A 22,114-nucleotide genomic window follows, 5' to 3' on the forward strand; every position below is an offset into this window, starting at 1 on the left:
GCTTTCGAACGGGAAGAAAGGCTCTTTAGACAAGGCTTCCAAGACAATTGAGAGATCCCAGACCGGGAATGAAGGTTTCCTGGGGGGCCTTGGTTTTAGGCAGGCTTTCTGAAACTGTATAACAAGGGGGTTATGAGCTTACTTGACTCCTGTCAAGGCGGAAATGGCTGACACTTGAACCTTTAAGGTGCTGGACCCAAGGCCTTTCTCTAGGCCTGACTGCAGAAACTCCAGAACTTGTGACACTGATGGAGAAGAAGAGTCCCAACCTTGCTGATGTGCGAAGGTGTCAAACTTTTCCCAGATCTTCCTGTAGGTGTTGTTGGTGGTAGGCCTTCTGGCCTGGAGTAATGTATCTACTACCCTCTGGGAACAGCCCTGGTCTAGGAATCCCCAGGTCGTTAGATGTAACTTCTCCAGATTCGGGTGAAGTAGCTGATCCTGAGAAAGTAAATCTGCTGATACTGGGAGAGGAAGTGGGTCTGCTGTGTTCAACTGTAGGAAGGTATTGAACCATGCCCTCCTCGGCCAAAAGAGAATCGCAGCCACTACCAGTGTTGCCGAATTCTTGAGCCTCAGAAGGAACCTCGCTATGAGGGGAGTCGGGGGGGGGGGGGGGGGGGAGATGTAGCCGAGGCGAAAGTTCCAGGGATGGTGGAGGCAATCCGTTCCCTCCGCTGAAGGAAAGGGAATCCTGCATAAGAATCTCTGGCACTTTGTGTTTGCTGGTGTTGCTGCAAGGTCTATGTCCGGTGGGCCCCAGGTCTAAAATATGAGGGTGAAAGCTTGGGGACTCAGAGACCACTCGTTGTTGGAAATAAAGCTTCTGCTGAGTGAATCTGCTAGGAGATTCTGAATGCCCAGAATGTAAGCTGCCCTCAGATCGAGCAGGTTCAGCTGTGCCCATTCCATCACCGGGCGGACCTCCTGCATCATGGAGATGCTCCTGGTGCCCTCCCGCCTGTTGATGTAGGCTACTGCCACTCAGTTGTCCATTCTCAGGAGAACTTGCTTCCCCCTCAATTAAGGGCTGAAAGCCAGGAGGGCCTGAAAAGCTGCCTTCATTTCCAGCACATTTGTCCTGAGCCCTGAAAGGCCAGTGGCCTTGAGCCGCGTAATGTTGATAGTGCGCTCCCCAACCCTCCAAGCTGGCGTCTGAAGTCACTATTTCTTGACGGGGCGTGACTATTTGTTTGCATCTCCTCAGGTTGCAAGGCCGCGTCCACCACTGTAGTGATAGCTTGACCTCTTCTGAAATGGATATCGGTAGGGACATGAACGAGCTGTCCCACTGGTGCAAAAAGGAGGTTTGAAGGGGTCTCGAGTTCCATTGCACCCACTGGACCATTGGGATGGTCGCTGACAGAGAGCCCAGGACACTGAGGCATTCTCTGGCTGGTAAAGATGCTGCTGAGATTGATTTTCTCACTTTCTGGATCAATGTAGGGATCTTCTTAGGTGGCAGCTCTACTGTATTCGCTCGGGTATCTAGTTCGGCCCCTAGAAAGACCATCTTTTGGGTGGGCTGGATGTTGCTTTTCTCCCACTTTATTAGCCATTCCAAGCTTTGTAGCGTGGAGACTAGAATTTCCTGGTGCTGTACAAGGGACTCCTGGCTGTTTGAGAGAAGGAGGATGTCATCCAGGTAGTGGTGGACTCTTAGACTCTTAGATTTCTCTCAAGGAGGCTATCACTGGCAATAGGACCTTCGTAAAAGTTCTTGGGGCAGTCGAGATTCCAAATGGGAGACTTTGAAATTGGAAGTGGCAATGGTTTACTGAGAAGCGAAGGAATCTCTGGAAAGCGGCATGAATCGGGATATGCAGGTAGGCATCCTGGAGGTCTATGGAAAGCATCCAGTCTCCCAGATTATTGGCTTGGAGGATCGACTGCAGGCTTTCCATCTTGAATGACTCTACCCAGATGGATCGATTGAGGTTTTTTAGGTCCAAAACCGGGCGCAGATCCCCTGATTTTTTTTTCTTGACCAGGAATAACGGGGAATAAAGCCCCTTGCCTCTCTGTGTTGGTGGAACCTCCACTATCGCCCGTTTTTGGAGAAAGACCTGGATGTATTTGACTAATAACATCTTTTTTTCCTGAGATGGAGGAAGATTGGTTAGGCAAAACTGATCCTTTGGGGGACGACTTTTGAACGACCACCTGTGCCCGAATCGGAAGGTGGCCACCGTCCAAGGGTCCCTTTATAATTTCTGCCCAGACCAGCCTGAGTTTTGAGAATCTGGCTCCCACCATTGCTGGCTGGACGGACGCACCTTCAAAAGGATTTTTGGTCAGTGGAAGCGGGAGTCTTGGGCCTCTGGATTTTCATGAAGGACGTCTGAGGATTTTTCCAGCTCCCTCTATATTCCTTCCCAGGTATGTAGGCTTTTGCATCTCTGTATCTCTCCGGGAGATTTCGTCTAAAGGGAGGAGGTCGCTGTTGCTTCGGTCTTTTATCCGAGGGGATGAGCCCTGCCTTACCGCTGGTGACTTTTGAGATGGCTGAGTCCAACTTTGCCCCGAAGAGGTTCTCCCCATAAAACGGGATTTCGGCACCAGTTGGACTTGGAGGCTGGATCCGCCGCCCTGGGCTTTAATATAGCGCCCTTCTGGCCATTACAGAGGCCAGCATGGTCTTAGATGCAGACCTAATTGCATCAACGGAGGCCTCGGCCACAAAGTCCCCCGCGATGCTCAGTTCTTGCAGAGCTTTTACTATCTTCTCCTGGTCTGCGCCCTCAGAGACAAGTTTTTCGGTGCTTGCGGACCAGCTGGAAATGGCTTTACCCACTGCTGCAAGCGCTACAGCCGGTCTGCAAGCGCCACCTGCCGATAGGTAGGCCCTTTTAAGGTCTGTGTCGATTTTTTCTATCGAGCACATCCCGAACGTTACCGTGTCCTCTATAGGAAGTGTAACATGTCTGGCTAGGCGCATCAAAGATGCGTTCACCACAGGGGGGGAAACCAGGGGAGTTACTTTAGGCTGTTTGAGCGGGTACAGCTTGGCAAGTCTGTTATTTAGACTGGATTTTTTCTCGGGTCTCTGCCATTCCTCCCTGATTAGATCGTCCAGCTCCTTAATGAATGGGAAAGTCTCTGGGTCCCTCTTGAGTTTCGGGAAATATTTCCTGTGTTTTTGCTGGACCTCCTGGGGTTCCTCCCAGTTTATTGCCTCTTTGACTGACTTAACAAAAGGCTCTATTAGAGAAAAGTCAGAGCCAGCCGATGCTTCCAATCCCTCGTTATCAGACTGGGAATCCTGCTCTCTTGATGTACTTGCGGGAGAAGGAGAGGCACTATGGGTTGAAAATCCCGTTTCTGGAATTAAGGCCTGTGGGGCTGAAACTCCAACGGATTCCCTGTAATCCGGGTCTTTTTCTTTGGTGGCTTCCTCGAGGCACCTGCGACAGGCCAGTTTGTCTGGGAGGGCAACAGTGCCGCATACGCAGCAGGCGTCTCCGGAGGGACGAGAGTGATGCGCTGGAGACCGATGTCTGTGCGCAGGGGATCTTCTATGGTAGGAGCGGTTATGTCTTGAATAAGATCTGGATCGACTCCTTCTGCAACTCCCCCTGTGGCCTGAGCGAATTCTCCTGCGATTTGAGCGGCTCTGTCTGTGGCCAGAGCGGCTTCTTCTGTGCAAGGTCTCTCTGTATCTTGAATTAGACGTTCCTGAGGACCTGATACAGCTGACCAATTTAGGCAGCGTTAGTGGTATCCTGCTCTCTTTTTCAGTCTTCACTACTTACTCAGATCCAGCAGGCATGTCCTCCCCCCTTACCTATTAGGCTGGCGGTGATCTGCTGGGGCAGTGGTCTCCATAGAGAAGGAATGGTGGAACCTATAGATACAAAAGGATGAGACATGCAAGAATAGTGGGAAGGTAGGAGAAAAACTAGTCAGAGGACAGCCACTTACCTCTGTAGGGAGTTTTTTTTTCTATAACATCTAGCATAGAATACAGCAGAGGCAGTAGAAACAGTCACTGGGGCTTTTTAAAATTGCCGCCATGATCGCCGCCCGTTCGCGCATGCGCAGTAATGCCGCGCGGCACCCGGCGCCATCTTGGAAATTGGCAACAGGCAGGGAATGCCCTGAGACTGCCTACTGCGCATGCGCGGAAGCACAGAGACGCTCAGCGCGCATTGGGGAACCTCCTGAGGGACAACAGAGCCCAGGAACACCAGGAAAAGAAAGTGGAGGTGAGGGAGACCGCTGCACACAACTAAGCCTGTTTAAGGCTTATATTTTTAAGGCCACTGCATTACTAAGCCTGTTTAAGGCTTATATTTTAGGGCTGCTGCAATATAACTAAGCTTGTTTAAGGCTTATATTAAGGCCGGTAAAAAAGAATGCCCCTGAGATCACCAGAGTGGGGCTCCTTCTATCTAGCTTGTTTAGAGGCTGTACATGAAAGGACTTCCACCCAGGAGAGGCTACAACCTGGCTGGGGCGAAGCGGTAAGGGGGTGCTGATCCATGCGGTCCTGACAGGTGAGGAAAAATAAGAGAATACTGGGGCGGGTGCCTTCTCGTCAATTTATAGCTATGTGGTCCTATCAGGTTGTGGGGGCGGAGTCACAACCCAAAGTGTATGCTGCCATGATACGACAGGAAATTAATGTTAATAACAATTATATTCAGTGTACAAAATAGGCATGAAACTTAGCTGCCCTAAATCAGAAGTTAGGCTAGCGAGAATACATGCTGGAAAATGACGCCTAACATGTCTCGGACTATGTCGTCCTTCCTCAGAGGCTTTGTGTCATTTAGTACAATCGTATTTTGTTTTATAAATGTAAATATAATGGGTATTAGTACAAAGCAGTAACAATATAGTTCAATATAGATTTTTCATTAGAATCATGCTTTCACAAAAATTAACATGCTAAAACATATATATGATGGCTGTATAGCAATGGATCTCAAAACTTACACGAACGAGCAGATCAATGCCGAACAAACAAGGAGATGGAAATTTGTCTATACTCTTCCCGGGTCAACCAGGCAGCCAGATCCAATAATGACAACCAGGGGAAAGATATTGACCGTCAGCGGTAAGGCACGTAAAACAGAGCAGTTAAATCCACCGCAAGAACACCCAGCTGATAAGGGTGGATGAATCAACCACCGCTAGCCGGCCACCAATTAGTATATAATACAGTTTGGTTGGTATATACGGTATCTCACAAAAGTGAGTACACCCCTCACATTTTTGTAAATATTTTATTCTATCTTTTCATGTGACAACACTGAAGAAATGACACTTTGCTATAATGCAAAGTAGTGAGTGTACAGCTTGTATAACTAGTGTAAATTTGCTGCCCCCCTCAAAATAACTCAAACACACAGCCATTAATGTCTAAACCACTGGCAACAAAAGTGAGTACACCCCTTAGCGAAAATGTCCAAATTGGGCACAAAGTGTCAATATTTTGTGTGGCCACCATTATTTTCCAGCACTGCCTTAACCCTCTTGGGCTTGGAGTTCACCAGAGCTTCACAGGTTGCCACTGGAGTCCTCTTCCACTCCTCCATGATGACATCACAGAGCTGGTGGTTGTTAGAGATCTTGTGCTTCTTCACCTTCCGTTTGAGTATGCCCCATAGATGCTCAATAGGGTTTACGTCTGGAGACAAGCTTGGCCAGTCCATCACCTTTACCCTCAGCTTCTTTAGCAAGGCAGTGGTCATCTTGGAGGAGTGTTTGGGGTGGTTATCATGTTTTTGAATACTGCCCTGTGGCCCAGTCTCCAAAAGGAGGGGGTCATGCTCTGCTTCAGTATGTTACAGTACATGTTGGCATTCATGGTTCCCTCAATGAACTGTAGCTCCCCAGTGCCGGCAGCACTCATGCAGCCCCGGACCATGACACTCCCACCACCATGATTGACTTTTGGCAAGACACACTTTTCTTTTTGTACTCCTTACCTGGTTGCTGCCACACACGCTTGACACTGGAGGAACCCTGATTGCGCATGCCTGTCTTATACTATTTGAGTTGTGTTTTTAAATCGGGTCTTTTTGGAGTCTCTTATCAATAGATTGACACTTATGATCCTGACACAGGGGTGAGTCTCTTCTAATACCGTTCATTTACATTTAGGTTTCCTTTATTGCACAATGAGAGCTGTTCTATGTAGTCAGAGAGTGGAAAGTTCTAAAATAGACTTTCAGAGATGCCAAAAATAGACTGCTACACTACAAGCTGTTTAGCTGGACCGTTTGCTACAATGGAGGCCAGTTCTGTGTTCCTGACTCTTACTAATATCTATGTGGCAATATTTGCCCTGTTCTGTTTTAAACTTTTAATCAAGGTGTCCTTGTGTGTGCTCACGCATTTTTACATTGTGCGAGGCAATCGGAAGGAGGCTGCCAGAATAGCAGAGGAGTTCTATGGAATAGTACAAGGTAACATGATTCTGTATAATAAGATTAAAATGATATAAACCATAATGCCTTCCATAGCAGTTTGCCATAAGCTGTCTAGTAAATATACATACATTGTTAACATCATTAACGGTGTGCTATGCTTCCTTGTGAGAGTTCATAACACATACATTAATATGGCTAATGGTGAGTCTAGGTAAAACATAAGCTGTTTTTTTTTTTTCTTCGGTATCCAATTTTTTTTTTTATGTGTGGAGGGGACTCATTGGTGTATTATATTATACAGACCAGACATTTTGTGTAAATTAGAGTTTTCTCTATTAGATTTATTTTCTATTTATCCACTGAAAGTATATGTGTTTATACTGCTGGTACCTAGCCTAGATGAAGCAGCAATGTAAGGATGTGGGCCTGCAGTCTAGCAAAAGCTTGTTTACCAAGATGTCACATCCTGTATGATCATGTTGCAAAGGCAAAGGACTATTGAACGTATCTTGTCACCCTTGGTAGGGCACAATTATTTGGTCTTCTGTATAAAAGTAGAAAAACGAGGAGTTATTTTCATCCCAGCTAATTGCACGCTGTCTTTACTGGCTCTTGCACACGGGCAACTCGTCTTATCAGTCCACAAAATATTCGCTTAAAAGTTTTAGGGATAATCAAGTTTTTTGTTTTTTTTTTTGGCAAATGTGAAATGTGAGCCTTTGTGTTCTTTTTGGTCAGCAGTGACTTTCGCCTTGGAACTCTCCCATGGATGCAATTTTTGCCCAGTCTTTGTTATTGTTGAATCATGATCACTGTTCTTAACTGTTGCAAGTGAGGCCTGCAGTTCTTTAGATGTTGTTCTGGTTTCTTTTATGACCTCCTGGATGAGTTGTCCTGTTCTTGGGAGTAATTTTGGTAGGCCGGCTACTCCTGGGAAGGTTCACCACTGTTCCAAGTTTTCTCCATTTGTGGATAATCGCTCTCATGGTGGTTTGTGGTATGGCTTTGTAACCCTTTCCAGATCGATACATTTCAATGACTTTGTTTCTCATCTATTCTTGAATTTCTTTAGATCACGGCATGATGTGCTACTTTTTGAAATCTTTTAGTGTTCTTTACTTTGTCAGATAGCTTCTATTTAAGTGATTTATTCATTCAGCAGGTCTGGCAGTAATAAGGCCTGGGTGTGGCAAGTGAAATTTAACTCCGCTTTCCAAAAAATTTAGTTAATCAGCGAATTCATGATTAAGCAAGGGGAGGGCAATTACCTTTTTACATAGGGCCAGGCAGGTTTGGACAGCTTTTTTTTCCCTCTAATAAATGAAATCATCTTTTTACAAATTGCATTTTGTAATTACTCAGTTTATATTTGTGTAATATTAAAGTTTGATGATCTGAATAATATAAGTGTGACAAATATGCAAAAAAATTAAAAAGTCAAGAAGGGGGCAAATACTATTTCATGGCACTGAATATCCCCTGTTATGAATTATTTAGAGTGACACTAAACACTAACCACTTGCTTCCCAGCCTATTCTGGCACTTCTCTCTGATATCTCACGTGTAGTGTGCAGTCCACCGTTTTACGTATGCATGTGGGACCAATGCGTGCGTTTATCTTTTTGCACAAGCATGGGGGTATTGGAGCCCTTAAAAGAAAAAATATAAATATATGAGGGGTTGGCAATCAGTGCAACAACATTTGGTCAGTCCAATCCATTAATTGTACAAGAAAAAAGACCTAATGCACAAGGCACGGTGTAACCCCTCAGGAGTAAAAAAAGTAAATCTTTATTATACATAGTAATGATGAATACAATAACATACAGGTATCAAAATAGATCAAGAATTATTAAAATACATATTAGACAAAAGACTTAGCTGCCCTGGAAACAAATAGTGGGCTAGCATAGGAGATGCCATATATGACGCCTGACATGTTTCGGACAGGAGTGTCCTTCTTCAGAGGCTTAGTGTCACATACATGGATATGTAGTTCTTCTATAATAGAGATAAATCAAACATTAGTATATGAAATAATGTAGGATACGGATTTGTTACTTGCTAATAAGATAACCTATGAGGCCATAGAATATTGATACTAGGCCATCATTTGTAAAGTCAGAGTAATATACCAAATGTACTTACAAAAGCGGCTCAACCAGCAATAGACACAGCAAAGAGATCAAAGGCGTGTATTGTAGCCAGCCTGGTGGGTTCAAAAAGGGGGCCAAAGTAAGGATGGAACAATAGTCACTGAATATGATGGACCGGCAAAGGCAGGAAGGCAAATAAGCTGCAGGAGCACCCAGTCAGTGCTGAAATTAGATCAGCAGTGGCCGATAGGCCATGTCAACTTGTAGTCCAGGATAATGCACTAAGCCAGTGCGCCCTCTTTTCTTTTTCTATTCTCACAGTACTGTCAGGGCAACCCCAGTCCTAGAGGGCAGCAAGGCATCTATGAGATTATCCACGATTTGACGAGGTACCTGTGACACTACACAGTCAAATGTCCCAGGTTCTCCATGAATCAGCCAACCAAAAATAATATGAGGGATCTGCTCTATGATGCCTTCTGCCAACTCTGGAGTCTCACTTATTCTATTACAAAATGGGTTCCCATTGTTCCTGTTCCTTTTTTCATGATATAAAATACTGTGAAATGTAGGGGAGGGGGACTCCGCTGTAGTGTAAATGTAATTTGTGCAAAACTGGTAAGTCTCTGAAGCTTCAGTCACACCTATAGCTATGCACTAGCGCACACGCATACCTGGCATGCATCAATGTATATCAATCGATGTCCATCGATTGACTTCAACAGGGTCGGTTGTATAAAAAAAAAAATGCATTTGTATTCAGCCACCCTTAGTCAATAGTTTGTAGAACCACCTTTTGTTGCAATTACAGCTGCAAGTCTTTTTGGGATGTCTCTACCAGCTTTGCTTAGAGAGTGACATTTTTGCCCATTCTTCTTTGCAAAATAACTCAAGCTCTGTCAGATTAGATGAAGAGCATCTGTGAACAGCAATTTTCAAGTCTTGCCACAGATTCAGGATTTTCTTTTACTTTCACTTTCAATGATAATGCTAAACAGGACAAATAGAGAGTGTAAATCTCCTTAATGGGGGCACAGACCACAGAAAAAATGAGGGGATCCAAACCCTCTCTCCATTCTATCCAAAACTAAAGAAAAGTGTTGCCTTTAGTTATACTTTAATAACATTTGTAGTGGGCCTGACTGTCGCATCAGATGTTTAATCGGCCATCTCAAGTAAAACTCTTATTTCTATAATGGGTACATGTGACCTGATCCTTCAACTTTTCTAGGGAGGCCTCATTCACACTGACTCTGCTGTGTTTAACTTCTCTAAACACATGGGAAGTGATCCGGGAAGTATAACAACTTTTATGTCTTCCAGATCACTTTTTCCTTTGCTTAGATGTTCCTGATTTTAGCCGCACTTAGATGCATTTACATGTGTTTACTGCATGTGGTTGGGCTTTTTAGGTTTGATCAGATCCTGGCTGCGCATAATTCAGTGTTCTCTAAGGCCCGGTTGGTTCACACCTATGCATTTTTTAGTGCATTTTCAGTTTTGCAGAAACACACTACAGCCCATTTAACATGGTTTCCTATGGATGTAGTTCACATCTGTGCATTTTATGGAAAGGGCCAGGGACTTTTTTCTGGTTTTTGGTTCCATAGACTAGAAGTCGACCGATATATCGGCCGATATATCGGCCGATATTTGTCATTTTTTAATTAATCGGCATCTGCCGATTGTGCTGATAACAAAGGCCGATTATAACTTCTGCGCGACTTCCAAATGACTTCTGTAACAGAAGTCAATGCAAGTTGCCCGAAGTCTTCCATGGGACGACTTGTTTCCCCTCTCTGGGCAGCCTGCCAAGTTTGAGAAAAGAAGCTAAACAGATACAATGGTTAAACTTATCAATGGACTGAACTCTGTGTGTAGGAGTTCTCAGTTTTACCATTTAACCACTTCAATACAGGGCACTTAGACACCTTCCTGCCCAGACCAAGCACTCGGGCTTTCACACTGAGACTGCAGGGCAGGCACTTTACAGGCGCTATTTTGAGCCCAAAAGCGCCTGAAAAATGCCCTAGTGTGAAAGGGGTCTAACTGTTAGATTTTATGAGATGAAGGGGAAAAAAAAAAAAAATCAGCTTAACATATCGGCCCAAAAAAATCTACATCATATATCGGCCATCGGCCGCCGCGATTTGCTAAATATTGGCATCGGCCAGAGAAAAACCTATATCGGTTGACCTCTACCGTAGACTTCAATCGATCAAAAGCGTGTATTGAAAAGCGAAAAATGCACCTGCAATATGCAAACTGCACTCTGCACAAGTGCAAATCGGGCCTAAATGCAGCTAAACCTACAACACCTAACCCAGGTAAAGACTCAATGTGAATGGCACCAGTAAAAATCATTATATGCATTTAGAAATGTCCTCTAAGGCCTGGTTTACACTGGTGGGTTGCAGTTTGCATATTTCAGGTGCAGTTTGCGTTTTTCTAAACACGTTTTGAGGTCTATGGAACCAAAAACAAGAAAAAAGTCCCTGGCTCTTTCCATAAAATGCACAGATGTGAACATGACCCATAGGAAACCATGTTAAATGGACTGTAGTGTGTTTCTTTAAAACGTAAAATGCACTAAAAAATACATAGGTGTGAACAAGGCCTAAAGTTAATATAAACACAGCTTTGACAGTGCCCATCTTTATGCAGATTTTTTATTTTACATTATTGAAATTGTAGCAAGATCTGTATACGGATGTGTATATATTCAATCATATGTAATGCATAAGAGTATGGCAACTAGTCGAATAAGTTTTTGCATAATAACATGAAATCCTACAGAGCTATTCCTAAACCTAAACCGTATTTGTAATGTTGATGCTTCTGGCTCTGGTCTGGAGATTTGATACCAGCACTGCTGTAGGGTGGCCACTGATCCCAGTCATGTGATGTTGTTTAGTCATCACACTGAGCCTGCGGCAGCACTAGCGATGTGATGTCTGCACACACACAAATGGTTCTTCATGCTGTTACAGAGGCCTCAGAAAGGCACGGACTAACTTCACTACCATGGGCATTGAGAAATGCACTTTATGGCGATCATATCTGTCACCCCTTCCAGGGAGGTATGTTCTCAAATTCTTTACTAGCCTTTTTTAGTAGAATTATGAATACAGAGCAGTTAAACAGCTGCTGATCATTGGACAAAATCCGTCAAATCCACACCATGAAATTGTATTTACTACACCCAGCAATATTGATTTGTATTTTAATGCCGCTGGTTATGCAGAGCACACTATATAATTAAATCGGGATATACCAGTCAAAATGAAGCATTAGCTAAACCTCCTCCCCATATTCTGGTCTAGGAAATAAAACATGAAGCATGTGGTCACAGTTAGTAAACTTTAACAGGTCTTTTAGCATGTAGTGTAAAAAGGATGGATAGCATTCACTTTGGATGCTTATAAATGGTATATGAACTATTGATATGATGGAAAAGGGGTGGAATGACCAGCACACCTTTAAAATGTAAAAGCAGAATTACCTGTAACAGCAATCAAAGTGTAAACAAAAAATAAAAATAAATAAATCCTGATCACCTCCTGAGTAGTGCAGTGTCACTATCATGACGGCAAACTACTCTGATGAAAGTATGTTAAAAAAAAAAAGTTAAAGAAAAAAATGTTTAAAAAGAAAAACATACTGTCACCAGTCAGTATCCCTGATCACTGCCAAATCAGTCATATGATGACACTGTACTGCACTGGTGACAGTATGTGAAAAAAAAATTGTAAACAAAGAAAAAATGTTAATTTCCCCAAAAATGTGGACAAAAAATTACAACTTCAATTAATTTTACCAGGCCATGTTTCCAAATGCCTCAGACTGTCTACTTTCAAAAAAGTGGTCATTTGGGGAGCTTTTTTGTACTGTCCTGGTATTTTAGGGCCTCAAGAAATTAGATCAAGTACATCAAGATTGATCAATTTTCAAATATACATATAGTTTTCATTAAATGTTTTATATATATATATAATTAGTTTGGTTTACATGCAAGTTACAACATCTACAATCAATATAAACTTATTAGGATTTTGTTTTACCAAAGACATGTAGCAGAATACATTTTGGCCTAAATTAATGAAGACATTCGATTTTATTGGATATGTTTTAGAGCAGAATATAGGAAATATATATATTTTTTCAAAAAATAAACAACACAGTTGTGATCAATTACAACCAAAAAAAAACTCCATTTGTGTGAAATAAATAATATAAATGTAATTTGTGCACAGTGGTTGCAAGACCACACAATTGCCAGTTAAACTAGCAGAATAACAACCTGGTCATGAAGGGGGTAAAACCTACCTGAGGTTAAGTGGTTAATGATATTTTAACTTTACACTGTTTTCTCTTTTGCTAGTCAGATTTAAAAACGTTTTTCCCCGAGGGCAGAATTGACCAACAAGCAGTTCTTTGTTCAGACTCCACAAATGCGGCCCATGGTGATTTAAATTATGATTGTATTGATGCCATGAACATGTCGTGCCAAGATATTTAAAGGCAATACATTTTATTTTTTGTATCATTCATGTTAAGTTTGTATCAATCAGGGTGTCAGGGATCACCAGAGATTTAATGGCCAAGGATTCGAATTTTGAACAAAACAATTACATTACAATGTCTTTATTTGTTTCTGTGGACTTGAAAATATCTTTCCAATTTTTACTGTAAGATATTAAAGAAAACTGACCAGTGTAAACTCACATGTCTTATATGGCTATAAAGATCTGATGTGATTTTTTTTCACTAAAAATATTTCCTTAGGTTCTTGGGCAGACCGATCTCCTCTACATGATGCTGCATTTCATGGAAGACTTCTTACTGTGAAAACGCTAATAGCTCAGGTATGTACAGACAAACAATGCAGTCTACAGATTGTGTTGATTATACAATAATGTGAACCTAACAGCTCCGTTACCCAATAACACGGAGAGAATAAACTTATGACCCAAAGTCCTGTTTTTGTGGCTGTATAATGGCACTAACAGTAATAACATTTTTAGGAACCAATAAGGATCATTCAGATTTGTTAATAATAGAGACGGGTTGTATGAATACCAGTAGATATGATAGAGAAAGTAAGATTATGAATGATGCAAAAGAGAAAAAAAGCCAAGCATACATGAACTTCCAGGCAGAGCCCACAAAGAAACATCTTTTTGCAAAGTAAGCTGTAGCAATCATTGGATGAAACATTGGAAATAAGAAGCATACACATAAATGAACTCATAACTAGTTTATTGGGCTTGCAAAGGTTAATTATTAGAAGGGATTACCCAATGTAATATTAATTAAACGGCAAACAACATAATAAGCTTAGCTCTAGCAGCTAAGGCCTACCTAAACCACCATATATCATAAATCTTATCCATTCAGCTCTAAGCTGAATAACCATCCCTTTCTTTTTTTTTTTTTTAATGTAAATTTTATTAAGACTCCTTTCACACTGAGTTTTAGTGCCTGAAAAGCGCCTGCCATTAGTTTCAGTGTGACTTTTCACACTGGGGTGGTGCACTTGCAGGATGTTAGAAAAAGTCCTGCAAGCAGCATCTTTGAGGTGGGTTGGGAGCCCATTGAAATGAATGGGCAGGACTTCCAAAGCACTTCAGAAGCACCGCAACATGGACACTTTCAACCCCTTTGGCCGCTAGCGGGGGTTAAAAGCGTCCCGATATCACCCGAAAAGCCCCACTAAAGGGGCACTTTACCGCTAACTTACGGCGGCCACTGTGTGAAAGGGGTCCTAAAGTGGCGTTACACCCAGAAATGGAACTTCCACTGATCGGATTCCCCCCCTCCGGTGTCACATTTGGCACCTTTCAGGGGGAAGGGGGAGCAGATACCTGTCAAATCCAGGTATTTGCTCCCACTTCCAGTGAACTACGCCATGTCCGGCCCCTCCTACTTCCCCCCCCCGCAGTTTTATGGAAGACGCACAGGTCCCAGAAGACACCAGGGACCATTCAGAACGTGCAACACGACTAACGCATGCACAGTAGGGAACCAGGAGTGAAGCCGAAAGTCTTCACTGCCTGGTTTCCCTACCAGGAATGGTGGCGGTAGCACCTGTGAGTCGATCCGAAGATCGGCTTCAAGTGCCGACATCGCGGGCTCCCTGGACAGGTAAGTGTCCATATATTAAAAGTCAGCAGCTGCACTATTTGTAGCTGCTGACTTTAAATTTTTTTTTCCCCAGGCGGAACTCCACTTTAAGGAAGATTTTCATACATCTAAGTAGAAAACATCACAGTACATTAGAGTAGTGAAGCCAAAATGATTAAACATACAGCTGACAGTGAGCAAAATTGTACACCAGAATAACGTTAACAAGGACAACAGAATGGGCCACAATGGGAGCCAGTCTGAGGAAGTACCACATCATATTGAGTGAATTATCAGCAGCTGTGTAACTGATGCGGAAAAGTGAGCAAGCAGACATTCATAAACAAAAAAAACACACAAAATAAAGTCAAACAAAAAGATAAATCAGTTTAGGAGCACTCAAGCAAGGTTGAGCCGCAGAGCTGTAGGTATAAATGGCAAGTCAAATAAGATCATAGACACTAAAAGTATCAATGCAAATGTGAAATATTTCACATATATCATGTATCATATATCAAACATAATAGATCATGTATCACATGTCATATATCGTATATCAGGGCCTCATAAAGAGAGAGAGAAATTATGAAAAGTGCTCAGACCCCCACCATTGGAAGTATTGCAGAAGCTGGTGAAGGGTTTTGTGGAGCCACTGAACCCCCTGAAGTATAGTGGATCCAAGTGGCCCAAACAGTGTAGAACTTGTTTTAATGACCTTTACATGTAGCCATCTATCCCTTCGCCTCCATTATGTTGTTCACCAGGCGTATCCACTCCACTCCGCACGGCAGGGAATCTGAGTCTTTTTCCAATAGTTTGGAATCGGATGCCGTGCTGCGTTTAGAAGGTGAGGCAAAACACATTTGCGATAATGGCTAAGAGGGTGAGTCAGGCTTGTCAATATCAAGGATCAATCTGATCCTACCAATAGGCCCTTCGCTTGGGGCATTCTCACCAAATATGCAACCATCCCTTTCTTAATAAAACCGCAACAGTAATTTAACATGAAAATTATTAAGACGGGACAGAGGGGAGCTGGATGATGCTCTTACTCAAATAGTCAGCAGTGATCCTTTGGCAGACTATTTAAAGGGGAATCCACGTGCTGTCTGCAGAGAAAGCTAAAAGTTTATTGATCAGAGATCCTGTCTCCTGAATGGATGACCACAATTCAATGGAGTGGCAGTTGCTGTACACGATTACCACCTTAGACACCTGCTGCTGCAAAGTACAGAACAAGTGGTCATTAGCCTCCCTTTCCCCGAATGAATTAAATCTATTTACTTATTTATTTATTTGTAACATCCTTCAATTCCAGCATGTCATCCTATGTAGTCACGTCACTACAATTCCTGTTCTGCTTCGCGTTATTGAACTGTTGTATAACACTAGTCAGACAGCATAACAATAATTCAGAAGTCAAGAAACGTGAGGCATCAGATCTGTATGTATTCTTTATCCTGAATAACTTTGTAAAACTACAAAATAAGCATAAACAAAACATGTGTCAGTATATTAAACATTATACAGCAGCCTCACTCTATCAGAGTACTCACAGACAATTCCAACATTAGTCCAGGAATATATCAAGAGCTCTTCTGCATGCAATCTGTTAGATCCAGGAGCAGTCATGAAATGAAGGAAATAAAGTTCCAGGTTAAAGGTTACTGCCTTTAACTCTGAGGAGAATACTACTTCCTGTTAAGCTCTGGTAAAATAATAACTAACTCTGACAACTAGATGGCAGCAACGTCAAACTAACATTACAGTATAACCCTTTCATGACTAAGCCTATTTTTGAAATTTGGAGGTTTACAAGTTAAAATCCATATTTTTTGCTAGAAAATTACTTAGAACCCCCAAACATTATATATATATATTTTTTAGTAGAGAATCTAGAGAATAAAATGGAGATTGTTGCAATATTTTATATCACACGGTATTTGTGCAGCGGTGTTTTAAACACAATTTTTTGGGAAAAGGGACACTTTCATGAATTTTAAAAAATCCAAACAGTAAAGTTACCCCAATTTTTTTGTATAATGTGAAAGATGATGTTACGCCGAGTAAATAGATACCAAACATGTCATGCTTTATAATTGCACGCACTCATGGAATGGCGACAAACTGTGGTACCTAAGAATTTCCATAGGCGACGCTTTAAATAATTTTTTACGGTTACCAGGTTAGAGTTAGAGGAGGTCTAGTGCTAGAATTATTGCTCTCGCTCTGATGATCGCGGCGATACCTCACATGTGTGATTTGAACACTGTTTACATATGCGGGCGCGACTTCCGTATGCGTTTTCTTTGCTGCGCGAGCTCGCAGGGACGGGGGGCACTATAAAAAATGTTTTTTCTTATTTATTTTATTTATTTTTATTTTTATAAATTGTGTTAAAAAAATAAATAAAAATTTGATGACTTTTATTGCTGTCACAAGGAATGTAAACATCCCTTGTGACAGTAATAGGTGGTGACAGGTACTCTTTATGGAGGGATCGGGGGTCTAAAAGACCCCAAATCCCTCCTTTGCACTTTAAAGTATTAAGATCGCCGAAAATGGCTATTCTGATTACTGTGTGTTTTTTTTTAAACTGGCGCTATTGGCAGCCGAGTAAACGGGAAGTGACGTCATGACGTCGCTTCCGCGTTTACAATTGGAAGGCTGGAACGAAGCCGCCCACGGCTTCCTTCCAGCCCGCCCCCAGCCGCCGGAGGCAGCCGATTGGTCACCGGGCCTTCTGATGGCACGGGAAGCCCGGTAAGAGCGGCGATTAGTCGCATCGGTTGTTATACTCGGATAGCCGATCGCCTGCTGTAAACAACGGTACCGGGATGATGCCTGCAGCTGCGGGCATCATCCTGGTATAACCCCGGAAAGCCGAGTACGCACATCTGCGTACGCTCGGCGGGAAGGGGATAATCTGTAACAGCACATTGCACACATTACTATGAACAATATGGGCAGAACAATTCCCATTCATTATTTGCCATCTCAACTGTTATTCTCAGAAATGACAGCCAGTGAAATCGAATAATCACAGTCACATGACTGAAAATAGAGATGGTTGTGGAAATGAAATTGTGATTTATAGCAAAGTGAAATATGAAGTAACTTGTCAGCAGAAAAGCCTCTTCTTAAATAACCACAATATAAGGAAGCTTCAACCCATGCAATGACAGAGGAAGAAAGAGAGCTAGTTCTCGGGTTTAGGCTTTGAGCTTCTCCTGAAGAAGTATTGCTCCTGTAGCTGGTGCTTGCTCTTCTAACCCTGGTACTACCGCAATGCCTAATAGCAGCTGTTCCCAAACATGGTTTTGTGGAACCCTAGAGGTGGCTGGAGGTTCCTTGATCAATGAACCATTTCTGTCTCTCAATCAACACTAACATCAATGATCTTGTAAGGGGGGGGGGGGGGGGGGGGGCAGTCTTCCTACTGATCAACATTGAAAGGTGGTCCTTCTCCCACTTACCACTAATGTAAGGGACCACCGCAATGAGCATCAATGTAAAGAAGCAATTTTGCACCCAACACCAATACAATTTTTAAATTGTACATCATTATTATTATTTGATTTAATTTCATAAGTATTACTCAGAATAATTGTGTCTTCTAGAAGAGAAGGGTGTTATAATATGATCTTCTGTACATGTCACGTTACACCAAATAAATTGCATTCTTTATTTTTATTAATCATGATATTTACAACTTACCAGTCATGCTAATCCATTGTAAAATGTAGATGTACTAATTTAACAGGGGATCCTTGAGACATGAAAATAATTTTAAGGGTTCCTCTATGTTAAATATGTGGGGGAAGGCTGCCTAATAGTCTAATGACGTGAATTAAAGCTGAAGTCTAGAATTTCAGATTAGTTTACAATTTTACACTTTTACTGAGCACTGGGAGAACATCTACTGTACATCTGGCACTTTGATACTGGACCTTTTGTGTCTCAGCTCCCATAGCTGCAGAGTCATGTGCAGCCGCTCTGTCCGCCCCTCCTGAACTCTTGCCCATTCACAAAACGCTTTGTTGGATATAAACCCATGCACAAAATACAAAGCCTTCTGTGAATGGACAGTGGAGGGGAGGGGTGGGCAGAACTGCTGTTGTATTGGAATGCATTATTTCCACTGTCAGAGCGCAAGGAGTATAGTGATCACTATACTCCCAGTGCTTTTAAACAGCCAGTTAAAAATAAAACAGAAAAGTCCACAAGGTGGCTTGCACCTCATTGGACTTAACCCATAGTAAGCCAGCACATTTTATAAAGTGACTGATTTCCTGGAGTTCGGCTTTAAAGACCATGGGATTGATTTACTAAACCTGGAGAGTGCAAAATTTGGTGCAGCTCTGCATAGAAACCAATCAGCTTCCAGGTTTCATGGCTAAAGCTTAATTGAACAAGCTGAAATTAAAAGCTGATTGGCCACTATGCACAGCTGCACCAGATTCAGAGTGCTCCAGTTTTAATAAATCTCCCCCCGTTTTTGCAATATCTTATGCAGTTATTGGTCTGTAAACTTTGATAGAATGTTGATAACAGTTTACATATTTTTACTGTAGGGTTTTAATGTGAACATTCTGACCACAGACAGAGTTTCTCCTGTTCATGAAGCATGCCTTGGTGGCCATGTCTCTTGTGCCAAAGTATTACTAGAGAATGGAGCTCGGGTAAGTCTCTGATCACTATGACATTTGTAGTTTCTTTCTTGTGCTTAAAGGGGCTGCATAAATAAAATATGGAACAATTTTAGGTAAACTTCTAAGGGTTATTGTATTGAGTTGTGTTAATATGATGATTTTAGAGCTTGCACCTTTAAAAACTAGCCAGACTGAGCAGTGGCTCCCACCACATGTCTATGATCCAAGCTTATGGCATGATTTGTTAAAGTGATTGCAAACAATCACATTATAAAACAGCCCATTCAGTTTAAAATAGAAATAAAAGGCAATACATTTGTGTATAGATATAAAAAAAAAAACATTATTAATACTTTTTTTCCCCCCTTTTTTAAAAGTGATCACATTCCCTCTGTTCTCTCTGTTCTCAGCTATGTAAGAGCGGAGGGAGGAGAAGTAACAGCACACTGATCACTGACAACAATGTGTTCTCCTGCTTAGCAAATGGTACAGCAGGCACATGTCAGGAATGTGAAATTTGGGTTTTCATACTTTTTTTTTTTTTTTTAATTTTAAGTGTGAAGGTTTAATACTAAAGTTCTTCACAGGATGGTAGCAAATATACTTCACATAAATGTACTGTACGACTGCACAGCTCCAGTCACCTCTGGTTATACTTGAAGGAATAATTTGAGTAGCTGCAGGTGGTGCAATGAACATAATTGCTTATTTTGGTGACATGGATGGATATAGGAAAATCCAGTCTCCTAGCTGCCTTTGTGACCTGAAGTAACTTCTGTTCCAGAAATTATTAAAATAGCATTACTGGCATTTATGTTTGTGGCTTTGCTACAGAATGTACACTATGTAATCTAAGCAAATTTCAGTTCCCACAGACAACAGATGCTTATTACACAGAAAATTACAGCAACCTAGTAAAGTAAAGGCAGAAAAAGAGTTGTCCATCAAGTCTGTTTTTTTTTTTTTTTTTTTTTTTTTATACACGTTTTGTATTTTATTTTTTTGTGTCAACTTTTTATGTCTGAATATAGATCTATGTTTATCCCAAGCATGTTTGAAGCCATTTACTGTTGACCGTCTCACTACCTCTGCTGGAAGTTTATTCCAAGCATCAACTACACTTTCAGTAAAATAATACTTTCTAATATTAGTTTTAAACTTTCCTCCAGTTAGTTTGAGGTCATGTTAGTGAACACTAACTAAAACACAGTGCCCACAGTGCCCACAGTACCTATCAGTGCCATCTGTCCCGTGTTCTTGATTTCGGTTTCATATTGAAAATACTGCCCTCCGGAACCTTTTTCACGCTCTTGATGTATTTAAAGGTTTCAGCCATGTCTCTCCTTTCCCTTCTTTCCTCCAGACTGTACATATCAAGTTCCTGAAGTTGCTCTCAATATGTTTTATCCTCCAGACCTTTCACCATTTTTGTTACCTATTTCTGGATTAGTTGAATCTTATTAACCACTTACGGAACGCTGCACGCCCCTATACGTCTTAACTTTGAAGAGGAATATTGTTGTTATGGCAGCATCTAGCTGCCATAACCCCGGTATCCTCTTCTTCGGCCGGCAGATCATCTTCTGATAATAGTGGTCTCTGCCGCAGATTCGCCGTAAGATCACTTTTATCGGCGGCGGGAGAGCGCTCCCGCCGTGCTCCGGTGCCCCCTGCCCCTTATTGGAGCCGTTGGCAGCGGCGGAGGCGATCGGATCTCCTCCCTTGCTGGGTATGGGGACGAGTGAGGGGAAGATGGCCCCCACCCGTCAAAACGTCACTTCCGCCCATAGCTCTTAAAGGACCATTTTTTAATTGTATTTTAGTGTAAATATGAGATCTGAGGTCTTTTGACCCCAGATCTCATATTTAACCACTTGCCTGCTGGACACTTAAACCCCCCTCCTGCCCAGACTAATTTTCAGCTTTCAGTGCTCTCACACGTTGAATGACAATTACTCAGTCATGTAATACTGTACCCAAATTAATTTGTTGTCCTTTTTTCATACAAATAGAGCTTTCTTTTGGTGGTATTTGATCACCTCCTGGGTTTTTTATTTTTTGCGCTATAAATGAAAAAAAGACCGAAAATTTTGAAAAAAACACACATTTTTCTTAGTTTCTGTGATAAAATTTTGCAAATCATAAATTTTGCCCACAATTTATACTGCTACATATCTTTGGTAAAACTAACCCAAATTAGTGGATATTATTTTGGTCTTTGTGAAAGTTAGAGAGTCTACAAGCTCTGGTGCAAATCATAAAAAATTGATCACATCTGATGTACTGGTGGTCTCATTTCTTGCGACCCGAACAAGCCAGGAAAGTACAAATACCCCCCAAATGACCCCTTTTTTTGAAAGTAGACATTCCAAGGTATTTAGTAAGATGCATGGTGAGGTTTGTGATGTTGTCATTTTTTCCCACAATTCTTTGCAAAATGAAGATTTTTTTTTTTTCCACAAAATTTTCATTGTATTAGGTTATTTCGCTCACATGGCATGTGTATACCACAAATGACGTCCCAAAATACATTCTGCTACTCCTCCTGAGTATTACGATACCACATGTGTGGGACTTTTTCACAGCCTAGCCACATAGAGAGGCCCAACATGCAGGGAGCGCCATCTAGGAGCATAAATTACACATCTAACTTGTTGACTACCTATTACACTTTTGAAGGCCCTGGAGCACCAGGACAATGACACGTGACACTGACGTGGCACTGATGACAGATGGCACTGATGACACATGACACTGATGTGGCACTAATGACAGATCGCACTAATATGTGGCACTGATGACAGATGGCACTAATACGTGGCACTGATGACAGAGGTTTGTGGGGAAAAAAGGACATCAATTTTGT

General features: G+C 42.0%; 1 protein-coding gene across 1 annotated transcript in view; it reads left to right on the forward strand.

Annotated features, from left to right (window-relative positions):
• The first annotated feature begins 6,094 nt into the window (after nucleotides 1-6,094).
• ASB11 (ankyrin repeat and SOCS box containing 11) overlaps nucleotides 6,095-22,114 on the forward strand; it is a 31,898-nt gene continuing 15,878 nt past the window's right edge. Inside the window, exons 1-4 of the mRNA XM_073616945.1 lie at nucleotides 6,095-6,413; nucleotides 11,464-11,553; nucleotides 13,259-13,338; nucleotides 19,171-19,278. Coding sequence (XP_073473046.1) covers nucleotides 6,182-6,413; nucleotides 11,464-11,553; nucleotides 13,259-13,338; nucleotides 19,171-19,278 — 510 coding nt within the window. The 5' untranslated portion in view covers nucleotides 6,095-6,181. The remainder of the gene's footprint in view (nucleotides 6,414-11,463; nucleotides 11,554-13,258; nucleotides 13,339-19,170; nucleotides 19,279-22,114) is intronic.

This window comes from Aquarana catesbeiana, linkage group LG02, assembly GCF_042186555.1.
Source record: "Aquarana catesbeiana isolate 2022-GZ linkage group LG02, ASM4218655v1, whole genome shotgun sequence".
Classification (NCBI taxonomy): Eukaryota; Metazoa; Chordata; class Amphibia; order Anura; family Ranidae; genus Aquarana; species Aquarana catesbeiana.